At 39.9% G+C, this 20,114-nt stretch overlaps 1 protein-coding gene across 1 annotated transcript in view; it reads right to left on the reverse strand.

Moving 5' to 3' along the window:
• RASEF (RAS and EF-hand domain containing) overlaps positions 1-20,114 on the reverse strand; it is a 70,231-nt gene that overhangs the window by 34,818 nt on the left and 15,299 nt on the right. The window contains exons 2-4 of the mRNA XM_039475267.2: positions 10,885-11,031; positions 7,457-7,547; positions 952-1,047 (exon numbers count right to left, since the gene is read on the reverse strand). Of these exons, the coding sequence (XP_039331201.1) occupies positions 952-1,047; positions 7,457-7,547; positions 10,885-11,031 (334 nt within the window). The remainder of the gene's footprint in view (positions 1-951; positions 1,048-7,456; positions 7,548-10,884; positions 11,032-20,114) is intronic.

Consider the following 20,114-nt stretch of genomic DNA (forward strand, 5'->3'; position numbering starts at 1 on the left):
CTCCTCTCCCCTCCACTGCCTACAGAGCACCTGCTAAACAACTGCCAGAGCATTACTGAGTAAAACAGAACCTGCTCACTACAAACCAACAGAGAAAAAGCCAAAACCCAACCACATTAAAAAAAAACAAAACAAACAAACAAAAAAACTAATCACAACTTTGCTCACACTCAAGTTCTGGTTCTCTTCAAAAATTGGTGACTCGTGGCAATCAGGGTACCCTAGATCTGAAATTTTCTACTTAGAAGAGCAATATTCATTTCATTTAATAAATATTCCCTGAATACTTACCATGCACTTTGCAATAAGCTAGGGGTAGGGACCTGGGGATGCTTGACATGACCGAGAAAAACAGTCATGAAGCATGCAGTCCACTAGACATAGGAACTTGAGAGTGCTGAGCTGGTGAAGACCAAGGAAAGAAAAACTAAAGTTTTATGGACAACGGTTGACGGGATCAGAAATATTTATTAGATCTGTGCAAAAGACAGGTGGCCCTTGGAAACAGAAGAGGAAATCGAGGGCCCTTAAAAGAAGGTCTTTCAGGCTGGGTGCAGTGGCTCATACCTGTAATCCCAGCACTGTGGGAAGCAGATCACCAGAGGTCAGGAGTTCCAGTCGAACCTGGCCAACATGGTGAAACCCTGTCTCTACTAAAAGTCGAAAAATTAGCCAGGTGTGGTGGTGTGTACCTGTAATCCTCAGCTACTCAGGAGGCTGAGACAGGAGAATTGCTTGAACCCAGGAGGCAGAGGTTGCAGCAAGCCAAGATCGTGCCACTGCACTCCGGCCTGGGTGACAGAGCGAGACTCAGTTTCAAAAATAAAGGTCATTCCAAGAAGTTCCTTGATTCTGAAATCTGATCTATCTGCCAAATGTTTTTGGTTGTTAATAGCTTAGGTACACTTAGACGCTGAGGCCGTTCCTGAAGTCCAGGTGCCACATGCCTACCTTTCTCAGCTTTTTAATGGTCACCTGCAGATCTCCTACTTCCGTTTCATACTGACGTCTGAGATCACTAAGGGCTTCCTCAGCTTTGCGTTTTTCCTAAAAGAAAAAAAAAAGATTTTGTTCATTTAAATAGGTTCGCCCTCTTAAACAACCTTTAAAACCCGACAGGTGAGAAATATTTTGTGTCAAATTAAGGCTGACCTCAGTTCTCCTATACAGGGAGGGTGAGAAGGGATATTGGAAGGAAACCAGTGACTTCAAATGTACAGCAGTTTTGGAATTGAAACCTACAAAACCAAAGTGCAGAATCCCACACCTACATACACACCTCACCCGGGAGTGACACTTCTAAGACTATTACTCACATTGTGATAGAGGCCGTAGCACATCAATCAATTCATTATTGCTATAATTAGTTACAAGACATGGCACGGTGAAGGACTGCCATGCTTGCTGGAATCCTATCATATCGTCAGGACTCACCGAGGCAACCCAGGTGCACCCTTTTCCCTAGAACTGATGCCTTATCTAAATCTCAATCACATCACTGCAAATTTCTATGCAAAGTGCTTCCCTGTGGGCCGGTACTTCTCAGAGGTGTTCCTTCCAGTTCTTCTGGAGCAGAGAATGGCATTAAGGTACTCCAGGAGGTTAAGGGACTGCTATTCGGAAGCAGCTCCCATGGGCTTAAACATGTTTAAATTTCCTTTTCTCTTAATAAATTATATAATTTTATATCCTACATTCAGTATTCAAATAGTTTTATGTTGCTAACCAGTAAAATTCAGTGTACAAATATTCGCTGATCACCTACCAAAGGTTCTAGGCACTGGGGACATGGGGACAGAGTGGGACAATAAAACTGATGTTCTCATGCATTCTAGTGGAGGAGACAGAAAAAAAGACAATTTCAGGAAATTATAACAAAAAAAAAAAAAGAAAAAACAGGGAGATGTGACGGGAAATCAGTCTGCTAGAGGGTAAGCTAGGGCCTCTCTGCATCATGCTCCCACATCTGAATACCTGTCAGAGGTAGCGCGTCTTACTGCCTACTCATTGGCTGTGGAGACTGAGCAAGTTGCTAAACTTATCCACACCTCCATTTTCTTTTTTACCTATTGTGAGGATTAAATTAAATAATCCAAGTTAAATAATCCATATAAATTAAATAATCCATGTGAAATGCTTAGGAGAAGAGCAACATCTACCCTTATGGTCACTTTTTAAAAAGGGGCTATCTTGACTTCATCCAGCTTCATAGGTGAAGCAGCAAGTATTGCCTGCCTCACAAGTGGATGAAGACACAGAAGCCTCACAATGAGATGCTAATGAGGCAGCCTTCCCGGAGTCAGAAATGGACTTGACTGCAAGTCTCTTCATCAGGTCAACAGCCACAAACCCAAACATAAACATTTTACGGTTTAAAAATACTTTATCCAGAGCTCCATAAAGGAAATGATCACTAGCCTATTTCATTCCCAACCTGTGACAGCTAGATAGATGTTGATAGATCAGATAAGAAATTGTTACAGTAATGCAGGTGAGAAATGGTAGTAGTTCAGATCAACTCTTCACAAACTTCCAGCAAACTGGAATGGAGAGAATACGTCCCAACTCATTCTATGAGACCAGAATTTCCCAGTCGCTAAAATCAGACAAAGGGGTTAAAAGTACAAACCACTATCTCTTCTGCATATAAATGCAAAAATAAGTAAAATTCAGCAATCTATAAAAAGGGTAGCCCGGCGTGGTGGCTCAAGCCTGTAATCCCAGCACTTTGGGAGGCTGAAGCGGGTGGATCACGAGGTCAAGAGATCGAGACCATCCTGGTCAACATGGTGAAACCCCGTCTCTACTAAAAATACAAAAAATTAGCTGGGCATGGTGGCACGTGCCTGTAATCCCAGCTACTCAGGAGGCTGAGGCAGGAGAATTGCCTGAACCCAGGAGGCAGAGGTGGCAGTGAGCTGAGATCGCGCCATTGCACTCCAGCCTGGGTAACAAGATCGAAACTCCGTCTCAAAAAAAAAAAAAAAAAAAAAAAGGGTAATACGTTAAAACTAATTAGGGCCTATCTCACATGCAAGTTTGTTTTAATATTCAAAAAATCAATCAATGTAATTCACCACATTAACATTCTAAAAGAGAAAAAATATAACCATAAGTAATGACAGAAAAAGTATTTGACAAAATCCAACATCCATTCCTGATTAAAATAACAGCAACAATAATAATATTCAGCAAACTAGGAACAGAAGGAACCCTACTCCACTTAATAAAGGCATCCATAGATGCCACTAACATCACATTCAATGTTCTCATCTCCTTTATTCTTCTAACCAGTACAATAAGGCAAGAAAAATTAAAAGCATCATCGGAATCAGAAAGACAAATAAAACTGTTTTTAGTCATATGTTTCATAATTATCACCCTGGAAAATCTGACAAAATCTACTAACAAAAAGACACTATGTATAAACAATGTAAGTAATGTTACAGAATTCAAGACCAACCAATACTCAAAAATCAAATGTATTCCTATACATTCACAATGAACAATCAGAAATTAAAATTTTTAGAAATACTATTTATAGTTTCATCAAAATATGACATATTAAGAGTAAATCTAAGATGTACAAGATCTTTACATTGAATAACACTAAACAGTGCTGAAAGAAGACATAAATAAATGGAGAGATAAATCATATTTTCAATATTGTTAAGATGTCAATTCTCCCCAAATTGATCTATATATGTAACAAAGTTCAGTCAAACTCCCTGCAGACTTTTAGTTTTTTGTTTGCTTTTTTTTTTTTTAAAGAAATTGACAGGCTGATTCTATGGAAATTAAAGCAATTAACATAGCCAAAAAAACTTTTTAAAAGTACAGTTTTAGAACCAATACTATTTGGTTGCAAGACTTATTATAAACCAATAGGTATCAAGGCAACGTATTATTAGCATAATGATAGACAAATCAATGGAATAGAACAGAGAGCCCAGAAATAAACCCACACAAATAGAGAAAACTGATTTTGGATAAAGCGCAGAGGCAATTCAGTGGAAAATGGTTAGTTTTCTGTTTAATAAAGGTGCAGGAACAATTGGATATCTACATGCAAAAAATATAAACACTGATCCATATCTTGGCACCAAATACAAAATGGATCCTAAATGTAACCTAAAACAATAAAACACACAGAAGATAACATGGGGGAAAATCTTTGTGAGATTGGGTTAAAGATTTTTAAATACTACATGAAAAGTATGGTCCATGAAAAAAATTGATAAATTATAATTCATCAAAATTAATAAGTTATACTTAAAGATACAGTTAAGAGAATAAAAAGACAGGTCACAGTGTAGGGGAAAGTATTTGTAGATCAGGTATCTGATAAAAGACTTGCATTCAGAATATATAAAGAACTCTCAAAACACAGTAATTTAAAGAAAAGTGTACTTTTATTGAGTCAAAGATTTTAACAAGATACTTCAGCAAAAAAAAAAAAAAAAAAAAAAGTATACACATGGCAAATGAACCCATGAAAAGATCCTCCACACAACTAGTCATTAGAGAGATGCAAGTTAAAACCACAGTGAGATTCCTCTACACATCGATTAGGAGGCTAAAAGAACAGGATTATCATACACTGCTGATTGAAACATACAACTGTACAACCACTCTGGAAATCATGTTGGCAATGATTTATAAAAATACACATTCATCTACACAGATGATCAACCCATTCCACTCCAGGAATTCACTCAAGAGGAATAAAGTATATGTCTATGTAAAGATGTGCCTATGTATATTCATAGCACCTTAATTTGCAATAACTAAAAACTGGAAATAACTCAAATGTCCTTCAACAGATGAATGGCTAAACACTGTGGTACCCCTATATAATGGAATACTACTCAGCAATGAACAAGAAAAAACTACTGATTACATGAATAAGTCTCAAAATAATTACGCAGTGTGGAAGAAGCCAGACAAGAAATAGTAATATATACTGCATGATTCCATTTCTCTACAGTTCTGAAAACTTCAAACTAATCTGCAGTGACAGAAGATAAAACAATGATTGCCTGGCAGAAAGGGCCAAAAAAAAAAAAAAGAGGAGGAAGGAATGCTTGTTATACCTTCAAGGGGCATGAAGAAACTTCGAGTGGATAGTTATGCCCATGATCTTGCCTATGGGAATGGTTCCATGGTGTATACATATGTCCAAACTTCACATATTCTGTACTTTATGTGCAGTTTATTGCACACCAATTATACCTCCATAAAGCTGTTACAGTTTAAAAAAAAAAAAACTGAAAAAACGCAATATATGCTGTATTATGCCATGGTAGTCAAGGTCCGGAAGAGGTAAATGTGGCTAGAGGAGCAGGGGAGGGCATGAAGAAGAAAGTGAGGATTCCTCTGAGCTTTGCAGAATTTAGGAAGGAGGAAAGGAGTGAGGAGCCCATCATCAAGGCAAAGAAAACAGCTGGAGCCAAAGCAGAGTTATACACAGCAAGACCACTGGGCCAGAGCTGGGGGTGAAGAATCTGGGGGAGCTGAGGGGAGCTGTGTGAAATGGAAGGAAATTAGGGAAAATCTTAGACCGGCCTGGGCATGTTAGTCCATAGAAGTTGTGTTTAGAAAGGTGTGAGGTGGACACGGATGGGCAGGCAAACAAGGTTCCTCACAGTGCCACAGAGAGGTCCTGGACTGGCATGCTGAGGTTTGGAGACCGCATGTAGATGTAATGACTGACGGGCCACATGTGTCACTGCTGTGGGATAGAGAAATGATGCCGTGGATGCACAGGTTTGTCCCCTCTGGACTGAAGCCAAGGAAACTAAAGAAGATGTTGTCACTAACAAAACATGAAGTTATAAAAGGTGGGGGCCATGGTAATATCCCCATTACCAACAACCAATTTGGGAGGCAGTTACCTGGAAGAAGCAATGAGCTATGATGACAGAATAACACATGTGCTTGATAAGTGTTTGCTGAATGAATGAGTGCACAGATTAAACGCAATAGATGGGAGAGGAAAAAAGGCATAAAAATGATTTTACTCTTCCCTTTTTACAAAAAGTACTAACAGAATAAGGGGTTATCCATTGCTTTGAAGCTGGACCATGAACCTTAAGCCATTTATGTGGCTGAATATGACATCCAGCTTCCATTTAAACTTTTTATGAAGAGACAGGATGATAAAGACACCCCAGAGCATATGTGTGGTAAAGCCATTTAAGGCAAAGAATCTAAAAGGAATCAAGAATACACAGAGCCACAGGAAAGAGCAGGACAGTAAGAACCAGGCTGCAGCCACCACATCACAGGCACTGTACCAGGCACTTTATATAGATCACCATGTTTAACCCTGTGAAGGCACGTAGATTGCATCATCCCATTTTAGAGATGGAATAACAAAGGCTCAGAGGTTGGGTTATTTTCCTAATGCCACCTAGATAAGATCAGGGCCTGGAGGTAAACGAAGGTCTCCCAGATGCCGACGTTCAGGCCACTTGCACATTATTTTGCTGCCACTCAGTGTTAACAGGCAAATGAATAAACAAAAGTGGAATTTTCAACCTAACACTGTCTATTTTCTGTTAAACAGTAATCACCCACAAATATTTTATAAGAAAAAATTCTTTCTTCAATGGAAATCACTGAAGGTAACATGTAACTTTCAACAAAGGGTTCCTATAATGCTGAATAAAGGTAAACAGTCAGCCCTTCATGTCCACAGGTTCTGTATTTGCTAATTCAACCACTGAAGACTGAAAACATTTTAAAAAGCAGTAAGAGTGATGCAGATAAACATACAGTATAACACATATTTACAAAGCATTTATATTATATTAAATATTAGGTATTATAAGTAATCCAGAGATGATTTAAAGTATGCTGGAGGATATGTGCCGGTTGTACGTAAATATACATCATTTGTATAAAAACTTGAGCATTTTGGTATGTGGGGTTGTGGGGGTCCCGGAACCAATCCCCTGTGGGTACCAAGTGATGACTATATTCCATTATAAAACACCAAAGTTTGAAGACAGAATTTTAATTTCACTCTAATCTAGACTTAAAGTGGGCAGTGGGTGTGGGCAGTGAAACAGGTATGGAATGTCAAGCCACCTTTTCTACAAAGGCTGGCTCTGCCTTCTCCCAAGGCCTCGTCTCTGATGTTACCAATTCAAAGAGGCCTCTAGTCCCCAAACTAAGCAGCCTCCTCTCCCAGTCACTATCACACAGGTTGTTTCTTTATGGCAGTTTTCACTATCTGAACTTATATGCTTTGCTTGTTTATTTGATTATTATTTCTATTTCTTCTTACCCATCCCCCAGAGAACACCACCAGTAAAAATTCCTTTACTGGGAGCCTCTGTGAGAATCTGGACTTGCTGTACCCAAGTGTGACACCCAGAAGAGTGCCTGGGCCCTCTCTATAGAAAGCACTTCACAAAGATCTGCTGAATAATGGTCAGTCCCAGAAACTCACATCTTTCCGTGTCTTATGTTCCGCAGCCTGAATCCTCTGATCCATTTCCTCTTCCAACTCACTCAACTGCATAGCTGCCTTGTCCTGGGCTCTGAAATTCAAAAGGATGCACGTCTTTTCATTATACTCTTGAACGTGAAACATGAAGAGAAACTTCAGAGTTATCAATTTTAAGCCCCATATATTACAGATGAAGAGAAACACACCATTCAAAATGGTATTCCCCATTCCTTCTACATAATAAAATGAGATTGGCGATTTTACCATTTTGGTGTAAAATGATTTTGAAACTAGATACAGTCATGCATTGCTTAACAACTAGTATACATTCTCAGAAACGTGTCTTTAGGAGACTTTTGTCATTTTGTAAGTATCATAGAGAGTATTTACGCCAACCTAGCTATTAGAGCCTACTATACACCTAGGCTATGTGGTATAGCCTATTGCTCCTAGGCTGCAAACCTGTACAGCATGGGATTGTACTCCATACTGGAAGTAACTGTAACACAATGGTCAGTATTTGTGTTACAGTTAATTCCAGTATAATTTCAGATCCAGTATGATCTTACAGAATAGATACAGTAAAAATTTACAGTTATATTCTTATGGGACCACTGTCATTGACCAAAACATCTTGATGCAGTACATGATTATATTAAATAGATGAATAAATTGGATAAAGTGACATTAAACTAGACTGTGGCAAAGAATAAAGATATCCAGGGCTGAGAATTTGCTCTCATGACTGAGTTACAAACCTGGATTTAAAAAAACTCCATGACAAAATGATGTTTAGATATAATTCTGAAATTTCCCTATATAAAACTCATAATGTTATATGTTGAAGTCAGAAGGGAAAAAAAGATCTCAATCATTATTTCTTATCTGTCCCCTAAAGTTCTAGAATGTAGGTAAGGTTACCTTTTAGAAAAATTCTGTTTCTGTTATGAATACAATGATAAATCACATCTCAATGGAGGCAGAGCACATTGATTTGCATCTAAACCATTAGCTTTAGAGGTGATTCATCTGGACAAATGACATGCTATTCGTAAATGATAGGGCTTAAATATAAGATTTTCTGTCTTCTAGTTCGATGGGTCTCTGCTATAGCGACCTACCTGCTTTCGACTTACTACTCCCTCACAACACAGTTTATTCATGTGTTAGTCCAACTACCACATAAAATTCCAAGGAAATATTGTGGGGGCGGGGAAGACCCCAAAGTAAAATTTTCAGTAACAGTATTATCTTCTGTTCCTATTTACTTCTTCCTCATCTTATAGCCTATCCAAGGTTATGTTAACCAAGCTTGGAAGGTCAGTTCATTTCTGCTTATAAATACCTGCTATTTGAAGTCTAGAAATTGTGTATCTCCATAGCAATGTCTGGTAGTTATTTTGATCAACTCTGGGACGGTAAATAACTAAGCCACATATCCTTTCTCTCTGTTATCATCATTTCCCATCTACTTCTTCTAGATATCCAATCCCAAACATCTGGGACTGCTCCTGAATGGACTCTCTCTGACTTTTTCACTTCCGAGCAACATTTTTTCTTCTTTTACAAATCAGGGTGATGCATAATGACAGAGTGCTTGCCTCAGCAATTTCTAATTTGTAATGAAATGTCTGCCCACCGTGACCTAGTCTAGGACTCCCATCGGGACACTGGGAACCCGTTCTTCAGGTGCATTTCAGAGCAAAACGGCTGAAACCCTCCCCCAGTCAAAAACAGAGGTAAGGATGGATGACTAAGAATGCAAGGAATGGTTTACAAGTAGCCATTTAAACACTTCCTGAGGTCTTTGATAGCTAAGAAAGGAGACTTTAGGAGATGAGGCTCAGTGTAGAGTCTGGGTCCGGATCTCCTCAGTAGCACAGAAGGGAGTGGATGGGGACTGCAACACAGCTCAGATCAGTGTGATGTCCTCACTCCATCATGAGAAAGCAGCCTAGCTGGTACTGAGAACTTCAAGCACGCCGGTCTGTTTTTTTTTCACCGTAGGTTTACATGGTATTATCTTTAGATGGGGGGGCATGTGTATGTTTGTGTGTACCCACATATCTTTGTGTGGGTCTTAAATGTGTGCCTGTGAGTTTGTCTGTTTTAATATTTATTGGATGCTCTGAGGAATCAATGTGTGTATGTGCTTGTCACAGCTGAAAGGAGGACAACTCTGGGATTCAGATCCACACTCCAGTATGCTCTACAGAATTTGGAGCTGTAGCATTTGGAGCCCTTTATCCTATTGGAAGGCCCCTAGAAGGCTAACTTGAGACAAAAAAACATCAGCCAGGTACTGAAAATGTTCATAAGAAATCCCTTGTGAATACATCAACTTTTGCTTGACTTGTGTAAGAAAGGTCCTATTTAGTATCAAGAATTTAAAGCATTTCCTTTCCTACATTGTAATATCCTTCAGTTATTCCAAAAGTTTAACTAGATAGTTTCAGTATTATGTGGATGGGAAGGATAAAGAGACAGTGAAGTTGAAGATAGTTTGGCCTGTAGCCCTCACTTGCCCCTATGCAGACAGGGCAGCCCCCCTCTTAAATGGGCTATGTGTATAAGCTCCAGGCAGAAACCAGCAGGGTACATAGCTCCTGGTGGAGCACATGGCAGCAAGGTGCATCTGTGGGACACAACACACAATAACTGTGACAAGCACAATGCCCTCTCTTTCCCAATATATGTTAAAGGAATGCAGTTCTTCCAGAGAGCAGAGAGGCTGATGTTTGAACTGCAATACCTATAATTTCTTTTTTTTTGCATGACATAGCAGTTAACATCAATAGGATATCCTACGTAAGCTAGCTATGGCTTATGTGAATTGTAATATAGTAAGAGTTCAATAGATTTTTGGCTTTCAGTTCAGAGGCGGGTAGGGCAGGTGAGGAGGACTAGAGAGTAGAGAGAGCCAAAGCAGCACTGCTGAGCACACACCAAGTGGTGGGCAGTGTGAGGGACTCACCCATGACATCGTCCACTAAGTCTTAACACCCGGAGGACATGAAGATGTTCATCCTCATTTTGCAGATGCAGGAATTGAGACTCAGGGAGATTAAGTAACCTGCTCTCAAAGTCTGATACATGTAGGTAACAAGGCCAGGCTTCAGTGTTCTACACTTTTCCAGATAAAGATTCCTGTGTGTTTTAAGTAGCTGGATGTAAGATAAATCTCTTAATTGTTCTGTATCAATCATTGATCCTGAAGAGTTTACATACTAGGGTCATGATGACCTCCTGAGTGATTGGTAGCTGACCTACTTCTCCAGTGCTGGCTTAATTTGGAAAGCTCTAGGCTCCTGAGGCTCAGGAAGTCCACCTATATCGTAGTGTGACAATACAGTTCAGTCCATTTGCCACCCAGCTCAGAGAGCAAGTTAAACAACCCACAAGACACTTAAAAGGAAGGACTTCTATACCTCTTCACCGCAATGGCCAAATTTTCCATTTCTGTGCTTTGAAGTCTGATTTCGCGGATGAAGTTCTTTATAACATGTTCATATGGCTGAATTAGTCTCGGCTCCACAAGGTTGATGTTTTGGTACAAGGTACTAACTTGCTCTTTTCTGCCAAATAAAAAAAAAAACACAAAAATTAAGCCAATTACAAATTTTAAAAGGCAACTCTGCAGGGGACTTTTAAGAAAGAGAAACATAAATGAAGAAGTAAGGAAAGAAAAATCGGCAATCATTGAATGATAGGGTTGGATTTTTTTCGACATTAAGCGGGGGGGGCCTGTGAGGACAGCGAAAATGCACAGCAAGGGAACAATAAGGGAGGATTTTGTTGTTGTTCCTGCTGTTTTTAAAAAACTATTTAATAGATAAATTAATTTACAGCAAAACTGGGTAACATTAAATCAGTTGTTTAATTCCATGTTTCATCCACCCCTAATAAGACATGTTTCAGCCTTTATGGTCATAACAATGGGTGTATTAGTCCATTTTCACACTGCTATAAAAAAAATACCTGAGACTGGTTAATTTATTCATAAAAGAGGCTTAACTGACTCACAGTTCCACATGACTGGGAAGCCTCAGGAAACTTACAATCATGGTGGAGGAGGAGACAAGGATCTTCTTCACATGGCAACAGGAGAGAGAAGAGTGAGGTGTGAAGGAGGAAGAGCACCTCCTTAAACCATCAGATCTCCTGAGAACTCATTCTCTATCACGAGAACAGCATCGGGGAACCACCCACATAATTCAAGCACCTCCCAACAGCTCTCTTCCCAGACACACAGGGATTACAATTCAAGAAGAGATTTGAGTGGGGACACAGCCAAACCACATCAATGAATATACCTACTATGTTATGGTCAGCTAAAAATTACTTCATATAAATTCACATTTTTATATATATTTGCATTGATAGTCACAATTCTTCTGACACCAAATGTGTGGATTTTTTCTTCATACCAACCAATTCTCCAACATTTCAGATACCAACCAAGTGTCCAACAATCCAATTCCATCTGACACCACTCAGAGTTAGCACAGACCCCACAGGTTAAGGGATCAGTCCTACAAGACTGCTCCCCACTTAGATGCCAGTCACAAGTTCCAGGCTGCCAACTACACTTCTGACCAATCACCTATAAATCAGGGGTTCCTGTGACTCCCTCTTCAGATTCCATACTTTGCTTAAATGGCTCACAGAACTAAGGAAAACACTTGACTTAGGTTTACCAGTTTATCATAAGGGATATAACTCAGGATGGCCAGATGGAAGAGATGCTTTGGGCAAGGTATGGGAGCAGAGGGTGGGTGCACAGAACTTCCATGTCTCCTCTGGTAACAACATCCTACCAATACCTCAGTGTATTCACCAACCCAGAAGCTCTCCAAACCCTATTGTTTTAGGGGTTTTATGGAGATTCCACTGCACAGACCTGATAGATTACTTCACTGGCCACTGGTGATTACCTCAATCTTTAGCTTCTCTCTCTCCTCCCCAGAGGTCAGGGATGGGGCTAAAAGTTCTAACCTTCTAATCATGTCTTAGTCTTTCTGGGGACCAGCCCCCATCTTGAAGATCTAGGGGTCCCCAGCTACCAGTCTTCTCACTACCATACAAAAGACATTCATCACTCTGGAGATTCCAAGAGTTTTAGGAGCTGTACTCCAGGAAGCTGGGACAAAGACCAACTACATATTTCTTAGTGCATCACAGTATTTGCATGTTACAGTCCTCATAGTTATTATTTAAAACATTTACTAAAAGATACATGTTTTCAGAGGCATTTCAAAAGAAAAATTAACCAGATTCAGTAACTGATCTGATAGAGGATAAAGGAGCTAGTCGGTAAGGCTGGTGGTGTCCTTGACTCATAGTTTAACAGCTAATTCACTTAGCGGACTCTCTAATGATCTATGAATAATATGCCCTTTATGTGTAGTTAATGAAGTCTGTGTAACGCATCTGTTCTGGATGGATGTAATAGCCATGTGTAGACTTAATAAGCACACTATTTCCCAGCATATCCAAGTGTCTCTGGATTGATGGGCTGCATACTGGCCTCCTTGGACAGCTTCTATAAGAGACCTGCAATCTGGCCGCCTTCTTCTGATCCTGGTGGATCCCTGCTTGCTAGTATTTAACACAGGCTATGACTTGGTTGTGAGAGTAGCAGTAGTTTTTTAAAGAAAAGAAAATTTATACCAGTTGAAACAAAAAAATACAAAAAATTTTGAGAATAATCAATTCTTTGGGAATGAGATGATAACTTACCCTAATACCAACATCAAATAATTCCATCAATACTCGTTAAGTCTAGAAATGTTAGGGATAGCTAATAATTGCAAGAAAGCCAACCACTTTGACATACTGCCTGATTGAAAAATCACCTCCAATGTCTGGATAATTCTTACATTTGGTGATCTGGTTCTGTGATTTTGTAGTTACTTCACTGACAATGCACAAAGACTTCTGTCTCCTGCCCCTGACATGGAGAGATTACTCTTCTCCAGGTGCTTGTCTACTTTTGGAAACTGGGAATGCCACTCCAGGAACCAGGAAGTCTGATCAGGAGCATTTCACAACCATCTATGGTGTGACACCATAGTGATACCAAAGTGACAGCCATAGAAGACCACTCAGAAATCCTGAGCACAAAACTCAAACCCATCCACTTGATCAATGTTCCTTGAGCTTTTGCCCTATTACTCTGTTGAAGGCACTATTTTAAGATGCTATGAGGGCACAAGAAAGAGGACAATAATCCCAGGTCTCAGTAATTGAAAAGCCATGCAGAGAGCCATCTCACGACTGAAAAAGAAGACACAGTCAGATAGAATTCAATTTACAATTGCAATAAAAATACTTACATGTAGCAAGTACTCACCATATTCCAGGTAATGTGTTAGGACATGTATCTGTATCTTATCTTCAAATGCTCACAATATAATGAAGTACCTTTATTATCTCAGTACTTCAAAATGTGATTATATTTGGAAATGAGTCTTTAAAGAGGTAATTAAGTTAAAATACGGTGATTAGAGTAGGTCCTAATCCAATCTTACTGGTCACTTTATAAAAAGAGATTTGAACCCAGACACACACAGAGGGAAGATCATGTAGACATGGGAAAAGACAGCCATCTGCAAGTCAAGGAGACAGGCCCCGGAAGAAACCAACCCTGCTGATAACCTTCATTTTAGACTTCTTGCCTCCAGAACTGTGAGAAAATAAACTCCTGTTTTTTAAGCCACATAGTTTGTGATGCTTGTTACCACAAACACCTAAGAAGCCCCAGCAAACAAATACTGTATAGGGCCCATGGTAACATAGTGGCTAACTGGCAGAATAAGGATTCAAACCCAGTCTCACGCTGCAGGCAGCCTAATCAACCATAAAATCATATTGCTTCCCCGTGTGTTAAACAGCTAAACTCTGGCAGAAGAAATGGGATTCAAACACAGGCCTAGGAAACACTGCAAAACATAAGGTACATATTAACTATGAAGCTTAGTTAAGCATGGCCCCAAGGTGTGGCCAGGTGGCAGTAAAAACTGTCCCAGGTTTCTTTGTTTTGTTAACCTCCACCTCCCAAGTTCAACCGATTCTCCCACCTCAGCCTCCTGAGTAGCTGGGATTACAGGTGCCCACCACCATGCCTGGCTGATTTTTTTTTTTTCAGTTTTTAGTAGAGACTGGGTTTCATCATGTTGGCCAGGCTGGTCTCAAACTCTTGACTTCAAGTGATCCATCCGCTTCGCCCTCCCATAGTGCTGGGATTACAAGCATGAGCCATTGAGGCCAGCCCCAGATTTGCTCTTATAAACAAACTGCTTGATCTATACAGAGGCCAATCATGATTCAAAAGAATTGCTCAAGAAAAACATTATTAATAAGCCTGCAGAAGTAAGTCTATTTATTTGGTGGTATAAGACACAGAAAACTGCCATTATCTTTCCCATCAGAGCCGAATACAAATCCTGGTTGCATAGTGAGCCATATTCACTAGGGGGCAGTAAAAGAAAAATCTCTACCTTAGATTGTCCCATGTAATTTCAGTGGATCATTAACTCTTTGCCTTTGTCATTTACTGACACTAGGAAGGTGCAAAGCATAAAAACCTGCTCTTTAATAGAATTCTGCCTTTTAGGGGGTCATTAAGACACCATCACCTAGACTGGGTGTGGTGGCTCATGCCTGTAATCCCAGCACTTTGGGGAGCCCAGGTGGGTGGATCAACTGAGGCCAGGAGATCAAGACCATTTTGGCTAACATGGTGAAAACTGTCTCTGCTAAAAATACAAAAATTAGCCAGGTGTTGTGGCAAGAGCCTGTGATCCCAGCTTCTTGGGAGGCTAAATACCCATGGATTCTCAACTCAATAAACTTGGCATCATTTCTTGGTGCCAAGATAATCTTTTGTTCCCCTCCAAGAGTGTAGTAGTTACTGGCCTCTTCCGGTGTTCTAGCTTCTGACGTCAAAGGTTAAATAAGCAGAAATGACACAATGGCCACACACACAACTCTGCTTTCTTCTGGGCCTGACCCAGTTGGCACAAGTGAGGGCTGAGAAGGGTGCCTGGTAGGGACAAGGCTTGAAAGCATTTTGAATTCATGAAGGACCCAGGGCCTCATCTAAAGTAATTACACTTGCACTCACAAATACCATGCAGATCTGTTTACAGGTGTACTTGGCAAACACTAGGTAAAGCAAGATTAAGGATCAAGTCGTAAGCATTAGTCAAGACAAAAGCAGTTTCTACTTCTGTGCTGAGAGAGCAACCAATACTAAAAAATCTAATTTGTATCTGAAGATATCAAGTGAAATGCAATGAGAGAAAAATGTACTTGGAATTACCAAATTTTTAGATGTTATTTATCTTCTTTTTTTTTGAGATGGAGTCTTGCTGTGTCACCAGGCTGGAGTGCAGTGGCGCAATCTCAGCTCACTGCAACCTCTGCCTCCTGGGTTCAAGCAATTCTTCTGCCTCAGCCTCCCAAGTAGCTGGGACCACAGGCATGTGCCACCACGCCTGGCTAATTTTTTTTTTTGTATTTTTAGTAGAGACAGCGTTTCACCACATTGGCCAGGATGGTCTTGATCTCTTGACCTCGTGATCCACCCACCTTGGCCTCCCAAAGTGCTGGGATTACAGGCGTGAGCCATCGCACCAGGCCATTTATCTTCTTATTCAATAAATTACATTAGATTTGTACGAATGACAGTAGCAATGGCTAATTACTGATGAAAACCTCACAACTTAAAATTTTTAAATGATCCCTGGCAAATAAGAATCATAAGTGGCAAATATTCCCATTGAAGCAGAGAAGGAAATTATATGTACTTAAAGAGAAGCAGGTATACTTAAGATGTATAAACATTTTTAAAGGTCAAGCATTTTCATAAGATTAACATTTGACTCAGAAGATCACATACATATTTATGTTTATATACCTAGAAGGCAGCAGGGCTGGTATGTAGAATGCTTGGACAATACTGATCTCAGAACATCTCTGGGAACCAGTTAAGGACAGACAACTTCACTCCACACTAACAAACACAGTGATCCAATAGGGTGCTTAGGAAAACTGGCCCTTAGATCCCAAGTCTTACTGATTTAAGCATTAAAATAGGGAGCTAAATTATTCAAACTGTATTTTCATACATCTAAAACCCAGTTTTTGTAAACAAAAGTACACAGTATTAAATGCCAGTATCTTCATCATTCTATACTAAGGAGTGCCACAAGAAAATTGATGCTATAGTCCTACCATCTGAACAGGAGACAGTAAAACACGCATACAATCCAAGGGGCACCATGTGAGATCCTGAAGATAAAATGCTAGGAAGTCAACCCAGTTCCTTTCTGCATAAAGCTCACATATGATTGAAAAGTTCTGTGAATATTAAGTACAAGATGCACTGACAGCATAGAACAGGAGAACCTGACCAGTCCCTGGGGTATTCCCTGAAGCATGCACAGGTGTGAACTAGGCAGAAAGGGGGTGCAGTAGGAGGTGATCTTTTCCAGGCATCAGGAGCCACAGGCTGTGCAAAGCCTCAGGCAGGAGAGCTGGAGCTGGAGAAGTTAACAGGAGGCAGTGAGCACATCCACAAGGACTGAAAGCACATTGAAAGGGGTTGGCGGGGATGTCCCAAAAGGATGGGAAGCCATGGAAAGATTTAAAGCAAGAGATGACACAATCAAGTTTGCATTTTCACAGTTTGGGCTGAAGCAAAGAATTAAACAAAGGATTTTGAAATAAATGTGCAGAGATAAAGATAAATCTAAGGCCATTACCATTCAATCCAGAAAGGTAGAACTGCAGGAGTTGTCACTAGCTTTTACTCTAGAATAGGTAAAATTATAGACAACTAATATCTGGTAGCATAATTATTTCTCTTTTTGAGTAAGAACAAGGAGAATATTCTTAGTATGTAATACCAGTTAACCTTATTGGTTTGAGGACCTGAATGAAATCACAGTTGTTTAGTCAGTAAGTGCAAAGGTGTATCCTTTTTCTCCCATACAAGTTAAGTAAAAAGTACTCTTTGAAAAATGTACTTTTATTACATAGTATGCATGCTTCCAGAATAAACCCTAATTAACTAGAAAATAAATTTAAGGGCCAAATACAGCTATGCTACTAGAACAGAGCAATATTAATTCCCCTTGTGAAGTTTTAAGACTTGCTTTCTAGACAGGATGACCTCTTCCCACTAATAGAGTTGCCTATGACTGGCTGTGGTCTCAATCTGTGTACAGAATGGCTATCTAGCTCTCCAATCTAGATAAAACAAACAATGGTCTCTTCAAGTTGGCCCAGTAGCCAGCAGACTTGGAAAGACAACCTGGTCCAGGGACTAAGGCTTTTCTGGCTTCGGTTTGGCTGCTCTCTGATCAGAGGAGTTTCTAATCCATGTATTAAACTGCCAATGCCTCACCCAGGGCCCTTACCCAAATACATCTCCTGCAGGTAAAATTCTTTCTGGGGTTGTATCATCTTGAAAAATATTACTTAACTAAGTACCTACTTGGGTAACTTCCCCAAAAGGCATTAAAATGGAAATTTCCTGGAAGATGAGAGAGTTAACTAGATCCATTCAATATCTAGAAACAATCTAGATTGCGAATTGCTTCCTATTTTCTATCACTGATAGTTAGTGGGAGTCCACCAATGAAGGCAGGAAGGTAGCAACAGCAGGAAGCACTGTGCTGAAGGTTTACGGCAGGCACAGCCTCAAAGCAACTAGGGCTTCTGAAGTCATAAATGAATATAGCACAGGATAGATAAGTGGAATCCTGGGCAGATTTAAATGCTTCGTCCACCACATCTAAGCTTTATGACCCAGAGCCACACACTTTACTTTTCAAGCTTCAGTTTCCTCAACCATAAAGTGGATATAACAATAGAACCTATCACCTAAGGGTAGTTGTGAGGTACAGTGCATGGTACAATGTTGGTAATCAGTAAGTGCCAGCCATTATTTCTATCCATTACTACTCTTGACTCCACTCTCCAACTGAGTTAAAAAGAAACAGATGATTGTTTCCTGTCCATGTCTGTGTGTTATTTCAAAAGGGGCACAAAGGAAGAAAACCTTGTAGTATTGGAGCCCTATGGACAGAAATGTCTTATGGGTGGCAGTGCTCTGGGAAGTGAAAAGGGATAATTAAATTAGGTCATGTTCAGGGTCAGTCTGCAAAAATTATAGTCCCTGTATAAGTAATATCTTTTCTGTGAAGTACCAGGTAGAAAATACTTTAGGCTTTATAGTACAGTACTATCTCTGTGGCAACTATTTAGCTCTATCACTGAAGTGTGAAAGCAATCTAGACAATTCACAAATGAACAAGCTTGGCTGTGTTTCAGTAAAACTTTATGTATACAAACAGGCAGAGAGACAGATGAGCCTTGCTGTGCTGGCCCCCATTACTGTCTATCAGCATAAGGACCCAAGCTTAGCATTGTGCATAGGGCAATGCAGATCTCACCCTTCCACACTCAGATAAACAGACTCTTACTACATTCTGCCTCAGGTCCAGATCAAAATTTTTTCATAAAAGGAAGTTTATTCTGTTGATATTAAAGTATTTTTGTGCTATATGTGTGTACATGTATATGTAAGAATATGCTCTTATATTTAAGAGCACTTGTCTTGCAATGTGCATTTGCTCTCCCAGTATTTCTCTTCTATCAACGTAACCTGAGTCAAAACACACACACACACACACACACACACACACACACACACACACACACACTCTTAACCTGAGGCAAGTTAAATGTAGGCATAATCTAGTAGTGTTACCACAAGTAGGTATATTATAGTTCTTTTTCATGGAAAAAATATTTTTACTTTGGCCAAAAAAAAAAAGACCGGAGCTGAGGAGAAAATAAGGAGTACAATATCGATTTTTATGTAAAATTTCTCTTTAGATAACATCTGTCACCTTCCAAGATTTAGGACAGTCCCAGTTGATGCTCGTTGTCCTGTATCCTGTTCACGTTAAGCATCTAACTAGAATTTCCCTTTCATTTAAATCAAAAAGTCACAACATTTATTACCTGTTACTAAACTGTGTACCAACTGTGCACTTAAAGTTATTAACAGTTGCATTAAAATAATCCAGAGTGAGTTTATTGGACCTCCATTTTCACCTATTAGTGTGTGAGACATCCATGCAGTGAAAAGATAGACTAATAAGTGGCTAAATCAGAAGATAATCAGGAATAAACCCATCTCTCTGATCCTTTCCAGACACAATGTAACTAAAACTTTCCTTTCAGTGGCAGGAAGCAGAACTCACTGATAAATTAAGCTTGGACAAGAGAAGCTGCAGGCAGAGAACTCCTTCAGGACTCAGATGGTGGTGGAGAAAGACTGGAAGCAGCTGCCTCTGCCAACCACCTGGAAAGTCAGCCAGTGTGCTCCTACCTATGAGATGTGTGAAATGCTGCCAGGAAGCCGTGTGGTCAAGTCAGTGGGAAACTGGAAAATTACAAGCATAGTGCACATGAAATACCTACAGAAAACAGAAATTGGACAGGACTGCCTCAGAGCGATGGAGAGTACCTGGAATGCTCTTGCTACAGCGAGTTGACCTTTTTTATACAGTTTAAGTGTATTCTAGTTATTTTACTGGATGGCAATGCTTTCATATTTTGCAGTAAACCCTTCTGGGAACAA

This window comes from Saimiri boliviensis, chromosome 2 (assembly GCF_048565385.1).
Source record: "Saimiri boliviensis isolate mSaiBol1 chromosome 2, mSaiBol1.pri, whole genome shotgun sequence".
NCBI classification, from domain to species: domain Eukaryota; kingdom Metazoa; phylum Chordata; class Mammalia; order Primates; family Cebidae; genus Saimiri; species Saimiri boliviensis.